The 23,386-nt window shown below is 38.0% G+C and overlaps 1 protein-coding gene across 3 annotated transcripts in view; it reads right to left on the bottom strand.

Annotated features, from left to right (window-relative positions):
* Positions 1-23: 23 nt before the first annotated feature.
* LOC141797694 (vasodilator-stimulated phosphoprotein-like) overlaps positions 24-23,386 on the bottom strand; it is a 31,264-nt gene continuing 7,901 nt past the window's right edge. Inside the window, exons 2-14 of one of the 3 annotated variants that reach the window (XM_074679321.1) lie at positions 13,225-13,396; positions 10,044-10,224; positions 9,116-9,182; positions 7,815-7,912; positions 6,154-6,398; positions 5,524-5,654; positions 4,602-4,653; positions 4,471-4,498; positions 4,333-4,372; positions 4,067-4,123; positions 2,188-2,257; positions 1,734-1,791; positions 24-1,636 (exon numbers count right to left, since the gene is read on the bottom strand). In XM_074679321.1, coding sequence (XP_074535422.1) covers positions 1,602-1,636; positions 1,734-1,791; positions 2,188-2,257; positions 4,067-4,123; positions 4,333-4,372; positions 4,471-4,498; positions 4,602-4,653; positions 5,524-5,654; positions 6,154-6,398; positions 7,815-7,912; positions 9,116-9,182; positions 10,044-10,224; positions 13,225-13,396 — 1,234 coding nt within the window. In that variant the 3' untranslated portion in view covers positions 24-1,601. Of the gene's footprint in view, positions 1,637-1,733; positions 1,792-2,187; positions 2,258-4,066; positions 4,124-4,332; positions 4,373-4,470; positions 4,499-4,601; positions 4,654-5,523; positions 5,655-6,153; positions 6,414-7,814; positions 7,913-9,115; positions 9,183-10,043; positions 10,225-13,224; positions 13,397-23,386 lie in introns of all 3 variants that reach the window. The other 2 variants (XM_074679319.1, XM_074679322.1) reach the window with 2 other exon arrangements.

The raw sequence follows: 23,386 nt of genomic DNA on the forward strand, positions 1-23,386 counted from the left end.
TCACCCATGAACCACACAGCATCTTTTTCATCTAAATAAAAAGGTCTCTGAAGTGATTTATTAATGCAAAAATTAAAATCTTTTTCACAACATATCAATGCTAGGCTAAATTCAAGTGTCTCTTCTACACAGATGTATTTGCAAATCCATGTACAGGAGTTTGTGCCATACAGCCCCATGGTTTATATAACCTCATTTGACTGAATTTGAGGAAACTCACAACTTGATACAGATCTGGATATAGATAACTCAGGACAAAGCAATACAATTCAAGACGCAGCTGTATTCAGCTATAAAGGCATCTCTAATCCAGTGTCTATATAAGCAAATTTCTTTTCAGTGTAAAAAGCCTAGACTAATAGATATAGAAACAGTAAACCCAAAACAACATTTCATTAGAAAAAATAAAATAAAAAAGGAAAATAATCCCCATTCACCAATCATCATATCAATTAAAAAACACCATTTCTTTTTGAAAACATTTCATATATATATATATATGACTCAAGGCAGTTAGTCATGGCCAAATTAATTGACCTCATCATGGCCATTTTTCATGCTTTGAAAAATAAGCTACAATGGAAGTAAATAACTAGAGGAAGCACAGTGTAGGGCCTCTACACTTGGACATAATTGTCTCATTCTGAGTGAAAGGAAATAGTCTATCAAGGCAGAGTGGCACACAGGCACACTTCCTCTTGAGCAAGTGCAATGCAAAGAGAATACCCTCTTACGTTATAAAACTACTACACACTTTCCTCTTTCACATTCCAGGCTGTCCACCTATTTCCCTTTGCTTGTCTTCTTGTCCTCAGACCTCTGTATCTTGCAGCAGTGAAGACAGGTGTTGTTCCGTTTCAGTTCTTAGCCATGGCTTGGGGCTCAAAGTCCATTTAAGGGAGAAACTCTGCAGTAGTCAGGGAGTCGGGGTCGCCAATGCATCCTCCATCCTACATCCTACATCCTCCTAGAGTTGATTAACTAGAAGAAGATGACTCTCTTTGCTAACCACAGTTAAACTGAGACAGATTGGAAAACTATCTCAACAGGTCAGCCAACTTGCTAAAGAAACTAATTGTTCAATACATTGTGTCTGAATACTGAAGAATGCCTGTCGGTAATTAAGTAGTTGAAAGTGGAAGTTGGAAGGGTGAAGACACAAGTAGCAAGATTTCCGCGGGAAAAAAATCTTGCAAACGTACATGGTAAGAAAATGAAGAGATATTATTGCTGTGTTATGTTCTATATACTGGCTGAGATGAACACAGCAAAGGGGAAATGAGGATGGAAAGGAGGAACATGGGATGGGAGAGATTGGATAGATGAGTTAACCACAGCAGCAAGAAATCATCAAAAGCTCTGGATGGCAGCATGAGGAGGTTCCCTGGGCAACAATTTACATTAAGTGAATATGCATGGTGTACACATTAGCAAGAAAGCTCAGATGTGTTTGTTGTATAGAGAAAGAGAAGAGAGAAGATGTGCAGCAGTTAAGAAAGAATCCCTGGGCTAAATGGGAGGGTGTAGTGGTGGAGAGATCCAGCTGGCCTTGACCACATTCATCCATCACAGCCCTCTGATATGCCTTACACTCAGCAGAACTATGTGCTTCTCTTTTGCAGCTCCTGAATAAAAACTGTGAAAGGGGAGAACCGAAACATGCATTTAGCACCTGAAGTACTTCATGTCCATGCTTTGTATGGTAAAGTTTTCAAAGAGTAAAGTTATCTCACCTCCAATAATTTCCTCTTTGACTTTCTGAAGTTCCTTCCGAACCTCCTCCAGAATCTCCTGCAGGATTTAATAGAAAAAAACCCACAAACATCTGTTGTAACACAGTGGTTTAACACGTGTTTTTCCCCTCTCATGACGACATTGTACCCCCATGCACGCTTACTTATTAAATGCTGTCTCTAAATTTTATGCTTTGGATGAGCTAGCTCTTTATGAACAGGTATGTAACACAGTGTTATTATCTCTCCTTTCATCCAGTTGCCTGCCACACACATGGAAATAAGTTACCCTTATTACAATACAGGAAAATTAAGAGAATTTTTCAATACCAGCATTTCTAGGCAATTTAGATTGCTTTTCATCTCCTACTTTAATTACATAAAGTATTTAATCATCGTTATACTAAAGGAGAAAACTACAATGATATGAAGATGTGGACTAATAAAAACACACCTGTTTCATTTTCTCTAAATCTGAGTCATCAACTCCACCTGCATCATTGCTGTTTCCGGCAGGCTTTGCCCTGTAATCAGACAAGTAATAGAGAAACACTTGTCAGTATTTTCAGTAAATGAGTTTTTCCTAAAAGCCTTGATTCCGCACTGACAGGCCGGCTGTTGACAGAGGACACCTGTGGAGCACCAGAGCAGATAAGGAACAGATACAAGTGAAGTGAATACAACTTCTGAGCATTCCAACCCACCTTTTTGTGCAGATAAATAAGTTTATTGCTCACATATTGTGTATTCTTTGGAATTTGACCAGATTGTTAAAAAAATGCCCTAATTAGATACAGAGACAGGCTACTACTAAAAATAGCATCTTCTAGAAGAAGAATCTAAAAAAAGACTTAAGCAGCAATAATCATCTTTTAAAATCCAGATGTAGAAGATGCAATGACAAGCAAATGACAAAGCATTTATGATGCAGGACCCAGAGCAGCAGGTGTTTGCTAAAAACTTAATGAAACAGCAAAGAAAGGCATTAGTAGTGCACCAAATGGAAAAGTTCCAAAGCGTTCTGAAGAGCATGTATGAAATAGCAAACAATTTTACAGGGTAAGAACTAAATAAAGCCCCTTAAAAGGTAATATTAGAAGATAAGATCTATATCTTGTAAAAATAATAAAAATAAAACACACAAGTCAAAGGAAGTGAGGGGCAATAAATGAGTTTTTAAGTAGTTCCACTTTTTGTGAACCAAGTTTATGTACATGCACACATGCAAGGGCTTGGTTAATGACATAATGCTCACCCTTTTTAAGATTTAAAAAGGTAGTAATTTTTCTCCATCATTTTTTTTGTAATGTTCACTGGCAGGAAATTTATCAGGATAGTGACGGAAATGAAAGGAACCCAATTGCAAACATAATGACAATGGATGCATATATTGACTTCAGAATTTCAGCCTAAAATATCAATAGAAGTATGAATAAAAGAAACTAAAGATTTGGGGGAAGTTTTAGGTTATGTAGAGAATATAATTAAGTGAGAGGAAATGGCGACAGGCTTCAGTCAGTGACAATGTTATCCATTTCACTGGGATGTGGAAAGGGTTAAATATCATAGGATGGATATAACAAAACTATTTAATATCTCGATTAAAAAACAAAACAAAACAACAACATAAACTTTGGAGAGTTCATCAGTCAAGGAATCCCTCAACATATGAGCTACGACCTCTTTGATAAAAAATAAAAATACAGAACATTGTTTTCTTTTTAAAAACCTACCCACTGAATTGTCTTTTATCTGTTGAAATAAAATGGATTTTGGTAGTATAATTTTTTTTTGGAACAGAATGAAACCTTTGACAAAAGTTAGACTCCTTAAACCACTGAAAGAGATGGTTGGGACACTATCAAGCAGTTCAAGTGAGAAGTGTCAAAGTGGAGATGCGAGAGAGCCCTGATATAGATAGAAAGAGATGGAAATAAATATATATATATTTTAAGTTTCTCTATCAAAGCCCACTATTTGAGACTTAATGTAATAGATATGTACACTTTGGCTCTGCAGGCAAGTCAGTCAGTTAAAATTTAAGTTTCTCAATATAATGTATAGCTAAGGTAGAGCGACAGTGTCGTACAGTTCACCACGAGACGAGAATGAAGCATCAACCCAGGTGTTAAGAAATGACCAAATTTAGTATCCACTCTTCAGATGTAGCATATTTAGCTTGTACACCACCAACTCTGCAGTTAACAACTTGTTGGAATAAATTGTAAGATGCGCCACCCATGTGCACTGAATACAGCGATACTGCAGCACTCTGAAGAGAAGAGAATAGCGAGGGAAACTTGAGGAGTAAGTGAACAGGAAAACATGTATACCTGGAACCATGGGACAGTGAGGGAGTAACGTCCAAGCTCTTAGGGACAGAGTTATTCCTGTTAGTGAGACACACACATCCTATTCTTAAAATGAAAATGGAAGACATTTATACGCAAGCACACATGGGATTTTAGGAAACATAGATGAAGTGATGGACATTCGACCACACATGCGTTCATGGGAAGTTTCTCTCAGAAATGATGGGGCACAAAACAGAGACGTAACAGATTTGACTGTAGAGGCTGCATGGAGAGCACTGGGTTACCTGCTAATGGAGGATTTCTCCCAAGGTCTTCTCAGAGTGTCTGAAGATCAAACACAAAAATACAAACCGGTTAGTTGGCCTATTCATCTCAGAATAAAAATGAATGGTATGCTGAAGAAAACAGTGGTTACTTCTTACCATTTTGACCTTGAGGCTCTGAATCCTCCTGCAAAGCAAAGAAAAAATAAGAGTGAGTCATTTTCAATATGTTCTCAATTTTTTGTAGGCTCTCTATTATTTTTTCACAAGAAGATGAGCTGTTGTCTTACACTATCTTGTGACTTCACAGGTGGCTTCTCTCCAGTGTCTGCAGCTTTCCTCCTGAAATAAAAAAAAATCATTTAAAGAGAGGGTTTAATCTTTGGGATTTTTTAGTGGTGAGTTAACTGCTTCCAGGAGATGGCTCTCTGCGCAGTCTCTGTTTGAAGAACCGGAGGGATTATGACTAAACTACACCATGATGTGGTGTGGGCCACAGGTTTGAAGCAATGCTGGTCAAACGAACTGGACTTAAGATTGAAGTGTACTTGGGCACGGTATGGATGGCTAGTGTGACCATGCTCTAAGAGGTGCTGCTGCATTAGTGGGGTGTTTTTTTTTTGTTTTTTTTTTAACAAAAAAAAAAAAAACCCGCTGGAAGGGGTCTGAAATGTAACATTACAGCCAATAACCAGTGAATTATCAGAGCTCAATCATGTGATTAACTCTTTTGGGTACCGAAACTTGGCACCGAAAGATGAGGCACGTTTTGATACTTGGCACTACCAAAGCGTTTCAGTCGGTGCCTTAAAAGAACCAAAGTTCGGTACCTGGCCCTAGCAATAAATAACAAAAAATGGAATGGAGTATATTCTATTTGAATAAGTAATGTGTCTTTTGCCTTTTCAGTTTTTTGATTGCTTCATAAGGGATATCACTATGATGATAAGTTACAATGAACATTGCAAACATCAGCTGTGGGTGTTACCAAAACTACTCTTATGCAGTGTGCTGCATACAATAAAGAACAGGTAAATAGTTAAAAAGAAATGTGATAAGAAAGGCTTTTATGAGCTAAAAAATTTAAAGTATTCAAATATACTGCGGTAATGGTTATTAATCTGCTGTATATTTCACCAAATAATGAAGGATTTTTATATTGTCAAGAAAATGACACATTTCATTTTGTGCCAAACTTCTAATATTACCCACCTTCGTGCCAAGATAGCACTCATTTCACCCATCAGCCCACCTCCACCTCCTCCTCCTCCTCCTCCTCCAATAGAGGAGTTGCTGCTGCGACTGGAATCAGCTCTACCTCCTGCAGAACCTCCTTCTTCCTGCTGTGGACACAAAATAACGAATACCAAGAAAAAGACTTTAGCAAACTTTCAGCAGACCTCATGAATAAATAACCAATGATTGACGTAGTGTTTAATGTAATGCAAGCGTAAACAACTCTGGCAAGGAATCAGTGCAGCAATTCCCCCGCAAAAGACAATGAATTCATAAGTAGATAAACTGTTTTGTATTACCGTACAAACTATAAAGTATCGACCTAATGTCATGACATCTCATACTGCAAATCTCTGCATATCTTAGTCTTACATTTTCAAAATAAAAGTATATAAAAATATACTCATGCAGTGTGTGAATAAAAAAAATAAATTACAACCAAAACTTTTTTTTTTTTACAAGACAGGAAGTTAACTATAAAATGACGAAATTAACATGGTGGTTAAAGGGGATTCTTTGCCTTTTGAATCCAGCCTCTAGTGGACACTAAAGGAACAGCAGCTCATTTCACCCATGTATTGGCTTTGCATTTTGACCTGCACTCACCTTGGATACTTTGCGGAGTTTAGCTCCTGCTAGAGCAGCTGCCAACCCTCCTGCACCTCCGAGGCCTCCTCCTCCACCTCCGCCTCCTCCTCCACCTCCTCCAGCTGCTGGCAAGGGTGGGGCTGGGGGAGGTCCTGCGGGAGGCGGACCTGGTGGAGGAGGGATGCCACCAGCAGAGGGAGGGCCTGCTGGTGGTGGAGGAGGTGCTGGGGGAGGAGCAGGGGCTCCAGGAGCCATAGGTGGAGCTGGGGGAACAGGTACTGAATAAAGCAGAGATAACCATCAGAAACATTTTTTAGGAAAAATTATTTATGCAGTTTAGAAAAGTATGGTGAAAAGTGAGTTAGCTGACGTAGCTGATGTAATGTCCCGATCAGATCTGGTTAATGTTTCATTCTTTTTTTATACTTTTCCAAGAACCAAATACAGTAAACTTTTGTCATTTAAACATGCTCAAAAACTCTCAGTAATCTGCACTAATACTCATGAACACAAGCATAGTAAAAATGTATATTTGCCATCAGGCTCCTACATGGGTGTGATGCAACTGCTTTAAGGCCTGTACCTGAAATATTCAAAAAGTGATCTTCAGAGAGGTTTATTTCATCAAAATCTGGTAGGCAAACACAACTTGATGAGAGATACAAAATAGCTTCTTAGAGCCAACTGTAACTCCTACATGAATTTCATCACTTTGAATAAATCAGCAAAACTCTTTTTTCTTTATTGCTGGAATGATTTCAGTGCCATACTCAGGTTAACTCCTCCTTTTGGTTTTACTCTATCCACCACAAGTTTGGTTTACAGCAAGAAGAGAAGAGAACAAAACTCATAGTTAAGCCATGGGGAGTCTTCTAATGTATTTGAGTTATCATGAAACATTAAGTGTTTGTAGATGTGCTCTACACGCCCCAGTCTCAACCTAAACTCTTTAGCCTAAACACATGCATATGGCAACTTTGGCAACTCCTTTCTGGTTAAAGTCATGTCTTTACATTATGAGATTTAGCTCCAAGTCGTTTAAAACATCAACCTCAATATGCATTAAAAACCACTAAGACATTGTGAAATAAGTCTGTACAGTGCCTAAATTTTAGAGTGGGATTGCAGGTATGATTCACTTACATTTCTGCAAATATAACACTGATGATGCAAGAAAATCCCACACATAACCTTTAATTTGGAGAAACTTCCTTGAATGAATAGAACAGAGGATTGAAAAGAATGAGACAAATGATAGTCTGGAGATTTTTACAAAACTGAACCCGTATTTTGATCATCCCTAATATGTTATTATTAAAGTTTGCTGGAGGAGATGTCACATGGTCACTGACTCTGTTGTGGACCTGTTGAGTAATGTTCTCCTGTCAGATGCAGCTCTATCTTTAGCTTTTACTGATCTAAGAAGAACACTGGAACTATCTGATATTTGGCCTGTTTTGAACCATTAAAACACATTTTATGAAATTGTAAAAAACCTTTTGTTCTTACATTTAACTCTTGTGGGTCCTCTTAAAAAATTGCCCAGAGAGCCACATTGAACATTTCTTTTTAGCTCTTGAGAAATGCTATCCCCTCAACTTCCTGATCACAGTGCTCACTAGTGGGCACTGTAACCAAGTTTAGAGTAGTAATGTGGACCACCCCAGCTGTTTTCTGACCTGCAGCAGCTTGTCTCTCCCTCTCCAGTCGCTCTCTTTCCAGACGCTCCTGCTCCTGTCTCTCCCTCTCCTGTCGTTCCCGTTCCTGCTGTTCCAACCTGCAAACAAAAACACACTTTCAGGAACATGTTAAAAATACTATCATAATTGTATACTATCATAATATTAAAGGACAAACAGAGCAACTAAGAAAGCAAAGGGGTATGCTGGGTAAAGTACTGCAGAAATATTTATACAAAACAAATTGTTTTCAGTTCGATATGTGTCTTTAATCAATATTTTTATTCAGCTGAGCAACTCTGGTTAAACTCAGAGTTGGATTTCACAACTCACAAATAGCCTTCCTCTAAAAAGTGAGTAGCCTGGTCTGTTGGCCTAATTTTGACCTAGCTTAGCACACTACTCAACCCCCTCCCTCTCCCTCAACTAATCTGCCACTCACAACAATTCTGTACAGTGCAGGGAAAGTACAGTAAACACATGCAGCACTAAAAAGAGCACAGGTCTGCAGAAATGCACACAACTGTAAAACACTAAGTAGGGCTCTCAGATGTGTGGGCGGCTCATGGAATTAGGCAGGTTGCCCAGAAGTGGAGGAAGGAGGGGGTGACTTCCAACAAATTATTCTAATTTTGTTGTTGTTTATTATTTTGAAACTGCTGATAACAAGAATGTGCAGTCATCGCATCAAAAGGCATAAATACAGATGAATAATATCCACCAACAACATTTACCATAATTTGATTTGATGCTGGGAGTGCAAGAAGCAGTCTTTCTGGCCAATCAAAAAGCCTCTCTGCTGTAAAACAACTTCCCTCCAGCCTAAATGAGATTACAAACTTAATGCTGTTTCTATAAAAGCAGACACACGGCTACCATGAATCTCTCTGGAGTAAAAGATAGGTAGTGACAGAGATAACTGTGATCAGAGAGGTTTTCTCTTGCTGTCTTTTTAAACTTTAACCTTCAGGGGCTGCTGGGTTTAGCACTGTTAGCTAATACCATGAAATCCCCTACATATGTCATGCCAACAGGATAATCACAAATCCAAGGCAGCTTGACTTCCTATTGATTGTTATCTAACCAGAACCAGAGGTTGGCTGCTTTTGATTAAAATAGACCTGATCTTTAAATGGTCTCAAAATAAAAACACAGGTTGTGAAAAAATACTGATATTACCTCACTTTTTTACTTAATCTGCCAACAGGCACAGAAGAAACTTGGCACTGCTGTGTGTGTTATCAAAGTAATTGCTGATGGTGCTCTCAAGAACTTTTTATTGAGAGGAAAGCTCAGGTTACCTCCGCTGCTGTTCAAGCTCTTCTGGAGTAGGTCCATTTGACACTGGGCGGGGTAAAGTTGCATAACCTGTAAAAAAACAAATGGAGACAGAAAGCATTGTGAAAAAATGATACAATTTTAATGCAAGTGATCTGTATTAAAGTGTTTATCTACTTGTAACCAATATATTACTTTGCTTTTACAACACTATCAGAAAATCTAGCCAACAGCTGTTGGTACTTGTCCACACACTGTCCTTCCTAAACCTATTTCAACTCTATCTCTACGTATTGCCGTGTTGAGTTCATGTAGCCTAAGCACTTTTCATGCCAACATAAGGATTGGTTGAAAACCATCAATCGGGTAAGAAGCTTTACTGATCTTTACCATTTTGTGCAGTACATTTTCTGTTTATGTCATGGCTCCAGAGAAAAAAATATGCAGGAATAGATGTATTGTCAGTAGCCATATGCTGCACACAAACAATTCAAATATCCCTCTAACCACTGCTGCTACCGACTGAATGATTTTATAACATATAGTGGTTTGAAAATGATCTCACTGACTGTCGAGTGGTTGTGTTTCTTTTGTTGAAATGAGTCCATTACACTCACAAGCTGCCAGTTATCAACTACTCATTGGGATACATCAACTGTCTGCCTCATTGAGGCACAATGTGGACTGACAAGAACCAAACCACTGTAATGGATCAGCAGGGGAGAGCTGTGACTGTGGTCTTGACAGAAAGCTGCCAGCACTGAAGAAGACAATATGTCTTATTTCAGAGTTTGTTGACTCCTCCTGGCATCTAATGTCAGATCTGTCACTTTGATTTTTGCTGTTTCATATCTTTGTGACCTTATATTTATTCTAACTCCAATGAACTAATTCTGACAGATTTATGTAGCTACAAATACTCAACTGGGAACCCGGCCAGGATTGATTTACCTGCATCTGACATGGAAGTGAGCACCTCCAGGGCATGAGCCATGCCATTGGCAAATAGGGCTGCATCCTCCTTGCTTCCAAAGTTAAGCCCCCACACCTGCCTGGCATCCCGCCACTGATGGAAATTTGGTGTGGCCTGGTTGTACTTCAGACCTCTAACAATTGGACAGTTAATGACCACCTAGAGAGGAGAAGGGACATTTCATCAATAACAAAGTTTTTAAGAGGCTATCGCTTCCACCTCATTTCCCACCACCCCGTGGCCTTTTTTATGAGTCTAATGGGTGTTTTCTGCCAGGGATATGGCATGGTGAATTTATCATTTTTTATCTATAAACAGCATTTTGTGGTGGAAAAGGTGCTACTAGGAAAGCAACATCAGAAAAAAGGTGTTTCTCCATGGGCTTCATGTGGCTTTCCAACAATTCCTGCTGTCAGGAGTTCACTGTTTTCAACTCCTGACAGCAGAATGTTTCATCCACTTAACTTGTAGACCTGAAAGTTAAACAAAGCAGGTAGACTTTACATTCAAGACTGCTGCTGCTTTTGTTTCATGCACACAATTATTTCTCCATTCAGTTTAGTCTCCCCCCTCTCTCTTTTCTATCATTTGTGAGAAACTTGGCATGAGGACAGGAGCACACAGAGAGAAGGAAGCTGAGTTCTCCTAAAAAAGTCAAAAAGAAGATCCTCCCTGGTTATAAAACATCCACTGAGGTTTCTGCATGATTCTGAGACTGAAGGAGCATCTGAAGGGGCAGCTCCATGTGAAAAAAGGTAACGTTAAATGGGATGAATTTTGGGATGACTGAAGCTCTCTTTGTCTAGTTTTTACTTGGTACGCCAAATAATATGTGTCGATTGAGGCTTATATTGTGTGGTGACTTTTTTAGAACAATCTACCAAGTGGTATTTGTAAGATAAACAATGTACGGATATACAATCTGTACAATGTCGATAACAGACTGAATCGTTCTCTTGTAGTTTCACTTTCATTTTGTCCTGTGACGAGGAGCAGCGTTTCTCAGGTGATGTTTGTGTGAGGAGAGAGCTGTGGGGATGCTGGAGATTCTGGTGATGCTGTCAGCGACCTTTTTTTTAATTTATAGAAAAAAGGCACAATGCTCATAAATGTTAATGCACACATGTTTTTGAATGTTGTAACTTAAAGTTTACCCTGTAAAATTGCTTCCGGATGTGTGATTGCAGTTTTTTTTCCCTTCACTAAACCTCTGACATCCAATTCTGGTTTTGTGTGTTTTTCTTGATTTTAAACTGTTTTACTCTTATATAACATGCAGTAAACTGGAAAGTTCAAAGCATTCCAAAAAACAGACCAAATTATTTACTCAGAGGACACTTTTTGACCGTTTTATTGCCAAAATAAGCAAAAAAGTCCAGGCAGGCATTTTGAGGCTCAGGCTTTAAAGGGTTAAATAACTTCCAGCCAAGACCTCCGTTTCAATATGGCCCTTACATCTCCAAAATAAACGCCATAATTATTAGGTTCAATTCATCCCTGGGAGCCACACCCTTTAATCTATTTCTTGTAGGATTCCCTGTGGTTTTCAACAGTGGTAAGAACCAGGAAACCAGACTTCTTTACTTTAAGACATGGGCTCTGAAGAAGGAGCTTTGGTGGGTCTGCCTGCTTTTGCTCTCCACATGAATTGCTACTCTGAGAAACCTGCTGTTATATTGTTTAGTCTATGCCACTCAATCTACAAACATACTGCAAACTGAAACCAGAACATTTGCCATGCTGAAAATGTATACTCCTTGTGCATTTTTGCATGAATGTAGAATCTGTAAAAAAAAAAAAAAGAAATCTCCAAATAAAGTCAACTGTAAACCCATAAGCCAAAATCTAGAGTGTATTGGATAGGACGATGTGCAACTTTTGTGATTTTCTGTCTGTATTCAAGTTCAGATATGAGTACTTTACAGACATATCAACCTGTTTGTCAGTAGTTTGAAATAGCACCAAAAACAGGCAAATTATTAAAAAAGGGTGCATCCATTAAGCCTTTTCCCCTGTAGGAAACAGGAAAAACCACTGATCAAACAAACTTTCTCATGATTTAAATGATGATGTCTGCAATATTTTCATCAGATTACATTCCATTTAAAACTGGAAGTCAATAACCCTGCATAATCGCTGTGGGTGAGAGCACTGCCTCCATTTCACTTCTTGTTTAAATGCCTTTGGGTTCTAAAAAGTGGTGGAGAGGGCAGAGGAGGAAGCTCTTCTTTTAGCAAATTTGACAGCAAGCAAAATGCCCTGAAGACAGAATAATTTTTTAAAATAATTTTGGGTTACCAGAGTGCCTTCCTGTAAATCTTTAGATTGAGGAAGCTCTAAGTTCTGAATAGCTGCTGGAAAACCACAAAACAACAGTTCTACTTGTGTTATCAGTCCAGATTGCTTGGAATACAATATGGCATGTGTGTTATAATTTAAAAAAGTGTGGAAGTTGTAAAAGAAACAAAACATCACTAATCATGCCAGTGAGAAAGAGTCAGAAAAGAGAATTTATGGCTAACTTACACATTCTCTCTAGGCTCCTATATGTGTTATACACCACAATGTTAAATCAATCCATCTTGCCCAGTGGGGCGCAAGGTTGCACTCCTTATTTAATCTTTAGATTTTCTTATTCGTCAAAATGATTCAAACCAAAATTCAAGTTGTTAAACAGGGACCAAAACTGAAAACAAGGCTTACATTCAAAACAGGGTCAGTGGGGGTTAATTCCAGAGTACACAGTTTATGACTTTAATAGAACTTAAGTTCATTTGTTGGGAAAATGATGCAACATCTCAAGTCAAGCAAACAGACAACTTCTGATAATTTTGAGAAAGGCAGGGTTGCTAAACACAGCACACCTTAGCTTTTTAACTTCAGCTCATTCACTTAAGCAATTTTTTATATCTACTTCCTCTTCTACTTCAGGTCATGTCTTAGTCTGGTTAAAGCCACTAAGACCAAGCCCATTGCTGACCATAATAGAAAATAGAAAATAGATATAGAGGTTTCACATTCATTATCACCAAGAACAAAATTACACACAGCCATATCTTGAGTACACTGCTGGTGTTGTCAGCTCCTCAACAGAATGAAGCAGGAAGTTTCAAATACAGTGTGGTGACACATATCAAGAACAAGAACTTGTGGCTGTACCTGTTGGTCCGTCTGCATCTTGCGTCCCACTATCCTAAAGGCATTGGTGGAGGGGTTGTGGTAGATCTGAACTCTGCTGAAGGCCTGGGGCCCAGCACCTGCTGGCAGCCATTTCTTATTGCCATCATCATAGATCATCACAGTCGCTCGCGCCTGGCAAATACTTGATTCACTAGAAGAGAGAAAGATACATCATTTTGGGATTAGTTTTGAGACTGCAGTGGTCACACATTAATGTAGAAAGGCAATTCTTTAATCCATTAATTTCTCCCTTTATAAGCTGGCATCATAGCAACACCTCTCCAACATGAAGCAATGAAGAATTTAAAGAAGCTCCGTAACATACATACATTCAGATGGAGGAAACTGAGTTGATAAACATTGCAATCATCATCAAGTTTGTGACTACATTCACTATAGCTACTTTATCCAAGCAGGTGCTGATACTTTTTAACAACGTGGCTCTGTGAACGTGACGAGCCATCTGAGGGGAGATAGAAAACAGAACTCAATAAGGGGCAGTTCAAAAAACTGTGAGTATGTTCTGCCAACACATGGTCCTCAAGTCACCCATTTTTCCCAATGCCAGGGAAACACGTCTATCATGAGGTTTAATGACAAGGTCTTTTCCATCTTGTATATCTCTGTTGTCACATCAATCCAGTCATTTACTGCAGGCCATTCTCACATCAGCCACGTCTTGTCAATGGCCTTTTTCAATGCTGCCAGCAAAATACCTATCAAATATTTTTTAACACCTTTTCATATTTTGTTGGTTTCAACAGCTGACATCACATCACTCCTGCCCCTTCTTCTCTGCACTGTCTCCTTGTGTGCTGTAGAGCTGATGTTAAGATTTCACTGATCACTTTTCAAGCTTGTCAAGGCCTTGCACCAAGCTATCTCTCAGAAATGTTGACATCTCTTAGATCCTTGGGTGGAGCTCTTGTGGTTGTTCAGAAGTCGAGGCTTTTTCCACCAGTGCTCCTTGGCTTTGGAACAACCTTTCCGAGGAGATAAGACTGACAGTCAGGAACATCTTTTAAATCTCTTCGTAAAACTCACTTTTATAGACTTGCTTTTAAATCATTTTACCCTTTTAATTGTATTTTCATTTCAATGTATTTAACTTGAATTTAATCTATTAACCATTTTCATTTTAATTGTATTATTTTTGTTTTTATTAAATTTTATTTTCTATCTTTGTGCTCCTATTCAAATTCCTTTTTATTTTTTCCATCTGATGTGATGTTGTCTCTTTTTATTTATTTTATTATTCATTTATCAATGTCTTTACATTATTGCACTCACTCACCTCTTATCTTCATCTGCTAAATATTTCCTGTCATTTGCCTGAATTCTCTGCAATGTTCTTACCTGTCAAAGCACTTTGTAAACAATTTGTTTTAAAGGTTCTTCATGGTTTAAGTTATTATTATATTAATATTATTAGATATACGATAAATACATTGTTTTGAAATAAAATGGTATTTGAGTATCAAAATCTGTCTGTACTTTCCAATGTTTTTTTTCTGGCGTGGTTTTAAAGTTGACAAACACAGCTTCTCCAGCACCTAATGTTTTTTTAACAGTTACTGTGCCTTTATGTGGGAAGTTTTCCATTGGAGGGTACAGATGTCTTGCCAATCTTTTATCCATTATGAACAAATCTGTGTCTTTCTCCATCCTTTATGTGTTGAGGAGTTACCGTCCAGGTTGTGAAGAATTTCATACTGGCTATAATTTAAAAATGGCACAAGCTTTGATGTCAACACTTCATTGGCCTCTGTAACCTCTCCTTTATTGAATAGTTATAATAATCCCTTAACTGAGGGTATCTTAAAAAGCTTCCTTGTTTATGGAATATATCTGTCTTAGTGTTTAAAAACACATAAGTTTATCGATGTCATATCTTAATGTTGGCTTTTTTGAACTCGTTATGAAGCAAACACAAAACAGAATAGACAGAGCTTCAGATAACGGACAGACGGACGGACCAAATCACCCAGAGTTGGTTGAGGGATTAAGGGTTGGAATACAGAGCATCTGCAAGTGCACAATGATACTGAGACCCGCAAAATAGATACTAGGGCTGGGACAATATGCTATTGTTGCGATTCGATAGAATTACGACTTTTGGGGTTCTGATTCAATTTTAATTGCATTTCCTCGATATTTCAGTTTGCTTTTTTAACACCAGTCCATGTAAAAATTTTAATGATGATAATGTCTACAAACTTTATCAGGAGCCACATTTTGGTGACTTTTTCCAATCTAGCTTATAAACAAAGACTGAAATGAAGGATTAACTCATTCACTGCCAGACGTTTTCAGAGCAGAGAGCTTCATACTGCCAGCCATCAAACATAATTGACGTCTAAAGACGTCAATGGCAGCGAAAAAGTTAAGTTTGAACAAATAACTGATTTTTTTAAAATAGAGAATCACAATTTAAATTTTGTAAAACAAAAAATCCCAATATATATGTAAATCGATTTTTTATCCCACCCCCCAATTGATAAAGTACAATTTGTCTGAGTTTTGCTGGTGATGGAGTTTCTAAAATTCAGATAACATACAAAATTCTGATCTGCATGTTATAAATCAATCCAAGATTATTAAAAAGCAAAAATTTAAGCCATAAAACTTACAGAAAGCTTTCAGTATTGATCACCACCAAACCTGGGACATACACTGATTAAGCTTTAGATGGTTTAAGTTAATGGCTCAACATATTCAAAGATAAATGAAATTCAGTGCAAAAGTGAGGCAAGTTAAAATAATGGAGAGTGTAAACAAAACAAAATAATAAAATACCAACTGGATTGATGATAGAAGCGCAATAATAAATACACTTGAGAGAGAAAAAAAATAGCATTCAGTCTTCATCTTTAAACCCTTCCCTCCAAAACTTTAATCACAACTTGATTTGTTTAAAAGAGAAGAAAACCTCTCAAGACCAGCATGCTTGTTTAAAATCTGTGAACACTGATTACTCAAGAATACCTGACTAAACACAAGTTAAGCTCCCGAGGCCAAGCTAGGGCCAGAGTTTGCAGGAGCAAAATTACTTTTTTCAGTCTTTTTGCTCTCTGTCCTCTCATTTAGCTAAACACCAGAGTATCTTCACATCATAATGGTATCCTGACAAGCAGAGCTCTTTAAAACAGGCTGTGCAAATGTTTGTGCAACCTCTATCACAAAACAATAAGTGTTTTGGTGTAGTTAGATAAGAGACCAAAGCTTACTCATAAGTCCTCTGCAAGTAGAATGAACGTGCGTGAACGTGTTAAGGAATGCTTGTGCAAGTACAAGTTTAGGTGGCAGAGTTAAAGACAGCAGAGTGTCTTTCAGAGACTGAGATCTAAAGATAAACAAGGAAGAGGAAGGACACCATAACTTTGTGTAAATACAGCCCAGATAAATAGTTCCTTCAGGTCTGACGTTTAAACAAACTGGAAAAAATCATTAAACCAAAAACGACTGCATGTATTGAATAAAGCTGAAATGAGACACAGATTAACTAAGTTGACTGACTGTAAATTCCTTTTTTTTTCTAGCTCTCCTCCTCTCCTCATTTACCCTTGTATTCTCCAGTTGGTCCCTTGATCCATCTCCTCCACCTCTCCCCCTCTCCCTCCATCTGTCCAGTCCATGATACAATCTGCTGCTTCCTGTGACACAGCACTGAAGCCACAACCCATTTCCTGCTGCCAACACTGCCCAATAAGGCCTGCCTCTGCCTGAACAATCGCCTTCCACACACTCACAATCCAAAAAAAATTAACCATGAGCCAAACTGTGAGATCTGTGACCTACTGCCCCCCCCCATAAAAATTACAAAGAAGTGTGAGAACTTTTTAAAACAGTCAGTAACATAGGTAAAAGCAAACATTTTTTGAACATCATTTTTTGAGGGAAATAAAACGGGTCACTGTGATAAGGATTAGACTTACAACTCCCCTTACGCACTCAAAACCCTAAACAACTGTTAGAACAAAGAGCAATATTCAGTAATAGTTTTTACGTCTCTTTTAATTCCAGTATGTAGCGGTAATTGTATCAAGGCTTTAAAGCCACAAGTGTTTCACGCAGCTGGTTGTTGCAAGGGTCTGTGATTCAGATTCTTAAATCCAGCACATACACACCTAATCATACTGCAATAATAGGCTTATAGAAGATGTGCATTAATGTAGAGTGTACTTTAAATCACACAGGATTTTTATTATATCACACAAAATGAATGTAAAGGTTAATTGGCCTTCTGGTTTTCTAAAAGAAAAGGAGAACACATACAGTGAGCTTAATAACATAATTGTAAAAGGTCATATTTCAGGGTTTTCAGAAAAGAAGACAAACGTTTTTTTGTTTTTATTTTTTAAATCTAATTAATAATTAATTCATTTTATTAAAATAATAATAAGAATTATTATTATTATTATTATTATTATTATTATTATTATTATTATTATTATTATTATTATTATATTGTTTAACATTTGGTTTACTTGGGTAATCAGGCTATGATGCTAACACTATTTATACTTGGAGGTATTTGCCTATAAACAGATATTTCTGCCCCAAATTACAATAGCTATTGTGTGTAAAAAGAAGCTTGAGGAGCTTTTTGAAAGAGCTGTGTTAATTCATTGTTATCAACTCCCTCACTTCCTCTTTTTGAGTCTCTCATTCATTACATTTCAAATCTATAAACAAAAAAGACAAAGACACACAAAACACAATAAAACAGCCGCTAAGAAAACTTGGAAATTAAAACAGATTATCTTTCTTGAAAACCAACAGATCAGTAGACAGACGGATTAATAGCACAAATACTTTTTTTCACATGGCTTCAGACAGCTCAATACCCACTTCCTCTTCCCCAAAATACCTCTACCTGAGAGTAAAAGCTGAAGTACAACTGTCATATGGAGTTACTGAACCAATCTGTCTATGCGCTTCAAGAATTATTTTATAAAAGCACAATCTGCTGGGAGAGTTTGAAAGTTTTGTATTTTTGATCAAATGTAACTTTATTGATAATGAAACAAATGCAACAGGTGGTATCAATTAGTTTCTTTGTCACCAAACAATGCAAATCATACATTAGTGTGCAAGTTTGAATAGAGATGAAACCGCTCTCTGTTGATATGAAAGGATTTCTCAAACCCTGAGGGTAAAAAAGAGTGACTTAAAATAAAATCAGTATCTTTACAAAGGTCCCCAGCAGATTTGAAATGCTTCACGACGAAGCTTAAGTTCTTAAAGGACTCAGGCTTATCCAGCTTGAGAAATAGCTTGCAGGGACAACAGAGCTGACAGCAGTTAGCCTCCATGTTACAAGCCACAAGGGGGCCCCTGGAGCTAAGCTGTCTGGAACACCCCCCAATAACCAAAACATAAGAGCCTGAGCTTTGGCAGAAGAAGTCTCTCGACGCATGAAATTTATGCCAGTCCCTCTTTTGACTTGTGTTTCTGTGAGGGCCTTTTGGACATTACAAGATGGACATGGGCAGGCACTATCATGATCAGACCCGGGGGGGGGATCATGCTTTGACATAGAACGGTACCGGGGTGTAAGTGTTCCCCTGAATTCTCACTGACTGAGAGCAGTGAAACTAGAGGAGCATTTTGCACAGCTGAAAAAAAAAAGTGATGGGGAGATTAACAAATAAAACAAATATTGAATAAATACAAAAATTTTCCATCATGAGTATGTATGAGCTTGTATTTTCAGGAAATTATCCTCAGACAGCTCCAGAGTGATTTAATTAATGTCAAATAGAAATAGTTCCTAAGAATAGATGTGTTATTTCCAGGGGAAGAAGTGCTGGTTTCATTACTGAAAAATTAAAGTTAAAGCTAGACTTAAAATTACTGCAGCACAGTTACCTATCAAACAAGAACTCTCAGCAGAGGCTCATTTGAATCCAAAAAGCCTTTTTTACTATGAATGAATGCTCGATGGATCATTCAAATATATGCAACAAAAATGGTGCACAGTGACGATACTTGCTTCCCAGCACGGTTTTGAGAGCTTTAATTCCTTTTGCACATGCAAAAGTGAATTTTGTGAATAAGATGTCGCCTTTTTTAATACTTTAACTGGAAAGAAAAAAAAAACATGTAATCCTTCAATGAATTAGGCCCAGGGTGTCCAAGCACATAGATCTGAGGTCTTAATACCTTGACACATTAACTATGATTAAAAAAAAAAAAAAAAAAAAAAAAATTCTACTACTTTTGACAAATCTATTTACCATAGCAAACAATTAACAGACGGAAAATTGTGCTATGCAAATGAGCTCAGCACTGACAAGGCCTTTAATTATCACTGCCCATAGGCATCTCTGAGCAACTTAAAACAAACTTGGGTCGGGTGGATAAGCACTCTGTAATCTCATCTCCATCAAACATGCTGTGCAGGGCAGAGATGGCTGATGGGAACTAGAAGGGGACAGAGACTTAGGAGTGGGAAATACATGCATATTTAATGGAGGCGAAAGCGAGGGCTCAGAGGCAAGACTGAGAGTGAGGATCTGCATTATTGATTAAACTTTGGCCACAGAGACTCTTTACATGTGGGGCGCAGGTGCATAAAGACTGAACGTGCATCTATGAGCCGAACCTGATCAGAAAATATTCAAGGATTTGTAATTAACCCTGCTTTTGTAACAATATAATGAGGTTGAGTCCATCGCCTCTGATAAGGACCAGCAGTCCACTTCTGAGGATGATGACACTCCCTGTGAGGCTAAGCTAGATCAGTTTTTTCTCAGTTACAGATAGGTTTCTGGTTGAGTCTGATGAATGGATTTGAATGATCAACTATGAAAATACCTCAAACAAAGGACTTGACACAACAGCAGGCTTCAGTCAACAGGAAGTTATCAAAAGGGTCAAATTGCAGTTGATTTTTCCCGACACAATTTGAACTCAGCCAGTCTTAGCTTGCTGTTAATGCAGAAGGAGTGAGCTCATCATCCCTCAGTTGTTGTGTGCTGTCAGGGAGGGGTTAACAGGAAATAGCAGAGCACAGCCTGGGAATGTGTTCTCGTAGAGATGTCTGTATAAGGCTGTGATCTGAGAGCTATCCTCCAAATGTGCTGGCAAGTACAGACAGGCTCAGTGGCTCTGTGTCTTCTGTCCTACTCCTCTTATGTTTGCCTGACCATCCCTCAATGCTCCTCAGTTATTTTTTTCTCCAATTTCTAATTTAGTACAGGTTTCTTTGTGTAATTACATATTAGTGCAAATTGAATTCAAAAGACAGGATCAGAGCTGCTTCATTACAGTTAAAATGGTGAGCAAACAAGACACAAGACTGTCAACACTAGATTAAAATATGAGTGTTCTTGCCTTCAGGTTTAAATGTCTTTCACTGTGACTAATAGGCAGCAGAGAAGACTGGAACAAAGTCATATCAACATCATCCGCATGTCTCATTTTCACAGCTTTATTCACAAGCTTCACTGCCAAGTATATATGACATGTTGAAACACTTTTCTTGTCAATAGGTAATATCATGGTAGCTGTGTTAGATAAGACAGACACACACTTTTTAAATCATGTATTGTCTTAACCCATTGTCCAGCTCCACATGTAACCACACAGGGAGCAACAATGGGTCACTAAATAGTTTGTATAACTACTTCCTGTTCTTGTAGCCTAAATAAGATATAGATCAGAAGGCATAGATGATGGTCAATTAAGGCCCTGTTTACACGACAATGTTTCATCTGAAAACGCTAAAACACAGTGAAAACTCAGTGAAAAAAAATCTGTTTACACGGAAACGCTGTAGTGAGCACCCCAGGCCTATAGGTGGTGCTATTACTGTCTTATCCAGAAGCCGCTTTTGTGGGTTCTCCACCGAAGTAGAGTTGAGCCAGTAATCTGGTGTATTGGGGAATACTAAGTCAAAAAAGTGGAGCAACAGATGCAGATTTTGTTGAAAGACAGTCAGCAGATGCAGCAGATTGAATAGCACAAGCACAATACGGTAGTCCGTGTCGATCGTACACGGCAACGGAGTCGGGAGCATTTCAGAAAAATCCCACTCTGGAGGCCGTTTTCAAAAGTTTGCGTTTCAGGTCGGCTGAAATGCCGTTTCGGTATAAACGCGAGGCTGAAACGCAACAAAACTTTTGCATTTCACCCTAAAACCGTTGTCGTGTAAACGGCCCCTTAGATCACAGCATAACGTGATATGTATTTACGAAGCTACATTTAAGATATTGGTCAGTATAGATATCAGAATGACTCCACTCCCACTCAGGATTAACCATAGACTGTGCAATAAATGGACATAGTGTCCGTGACGTCGCTCATTTGTATCCGACACAGCATCCTGAAGCCTGTCGTTAACGTGGGCTATACCAGAAATGCCATCTTAAACTAGCTTCTGTAGAGGCAGTGTGAGGTAAAGAGGCAGGCTTTGGGCTAACTCGCTAACAGCAACATCTGCCAATCGGGTGCATCCGATTGGGCAAACTCGTAATCTCTGAAACTAATTAGTTGTAAAGAAAAACAATTCATCCCCTGAACAGTGTGTGCTGTTAGAAAAACTAACCATTAAGACCGAAGTTGCAGCAAGCTGAAAATGTTTGTGTTTTTTTGCTGTAAAAATCAGCTTAATTGAACTGGTGCGTATGTGGTTTTCAGTACTTCCAGTCCCGGGCCTCAATTGGACACTTCACGAACTGCACTTTTCGGCATTTCAAGCATCGTAACTTGAAGTTTTCCCTTGAGGCTGACAGATTGTTGGGGGCCCATTATCTGTATTTTTGATGAAGTTTATCAGAAAAAAGGACTCAGTAAAAAACAACACAAAGAAAAAACTCAAATCCACCAGTACTGACCCAAAGAATAAAATGAAGCAGAAAACACCAGCACTTGAAATCAAGTTAGAACTTTTAATGCTCATAATTCAATATTATTAATAATTTATTTTAAACATTAAAAGCTCCAATCACGTGATTGGGATCGGATCGGATCGGGATCAAGGCATTTTTTAACGATCGGAGATCGGTGGAGACAGAATCGGAAAAAGCCTTGGGCCTTAGTTCTTTTTTTAAATTAAAATGTGTATAATAGCACATCATCATTCATTTTAGAATATAACTTTATTTGTCATTATAACAAGTACAATGATATTGCAAACAAGAAATTGCAACATTATTGTCACACACATACAAGGTTATCTTGTGGTGCACCACTGAGAAGCTTTATTTTTATTTTGTTGATCCAATGCTGCACTAAGTGGAGAAAAAAAGCTACATCCATGTTGGCTAGAATGATACCTTCATTTAAATAAAATAAAAAAAAAAACTCAAAGGACAACTTATAGGAGTTTTTTTATTTTGTTTTTTCCTAATGCATTGCTAAAAGATCGGATCGGGAAATATCGGGATCGGCAGATACTCAAAATAAAAAAATTGGAATTGGATCGGGAGCAAAAAAAAGGTGATCGGGACATCCCTAGCTTGAACATTATTGTGAGTGCTGACGTTTTCTGCTTCATGGTGTATTTTACCAATAAAATACATTAAAAAAACATTTTGTGTATTTTCCTCTGCTAGTCAATACATGGAAGAACTGTACAGTTTTCAGAGTTATAAATAACACACTTTTATGGCTTTTGTACATGTACCACTATGGTAACTAGTTACAAAGTAACAAGGTTGTTTGTTCAACATGTCAAAAGTCTAATTTCTCAAGGAAAGTTTTCATTTTTATTGTAAAAGCAAATGGCTACAAAATCAGGAACTACTTATGCTTAGTATCAGCCCTGAAAAACACAACGGGAAACCCCGTCTTTCAGCTACAGCACCTTTTGAATTACCACATGACAACTTGTATAAATTTAAATCCACAATGACACAACCTGCAAGCAGAAGTGGAAACGGTAAGTATGAATTGCAAAAAAGCTTTGCACAACATGTCACAGTGTAAAAGCACCTCTAGTTTCAAACTGCAAGAGTTTATCAAATGTAGAACAAGAAGATTTCCTTATAAAGCAGGAGAGCATTTTTTCCTCAAGAAAAACGTACACTGGAGCGACTAACTTTTGTTAAATTGAGATTCCATGAAGCAAAATAAGGAACAAGATTTCATTCACCTTTATAGGAACACCGAAGTTACATCATAAATTAACTGTATA

This window comes from Halichoeres trimaculatus, unplaced genomic scaffold (genome assembly GCF_033239565.1).
Source record: "Halichoeres trimaculatus isolate MK-OKI-2021-1 unplaced genomic scaffold, fHalTri1.1 fHalTri1_scaffold_9, whole genome shotgun sequence".
NCBI lineage: Eukaryota > Metazoa > Chordata > Actinopteri > Labriformes > Labridae > Halichoeres > Halichoeres trimaculatus.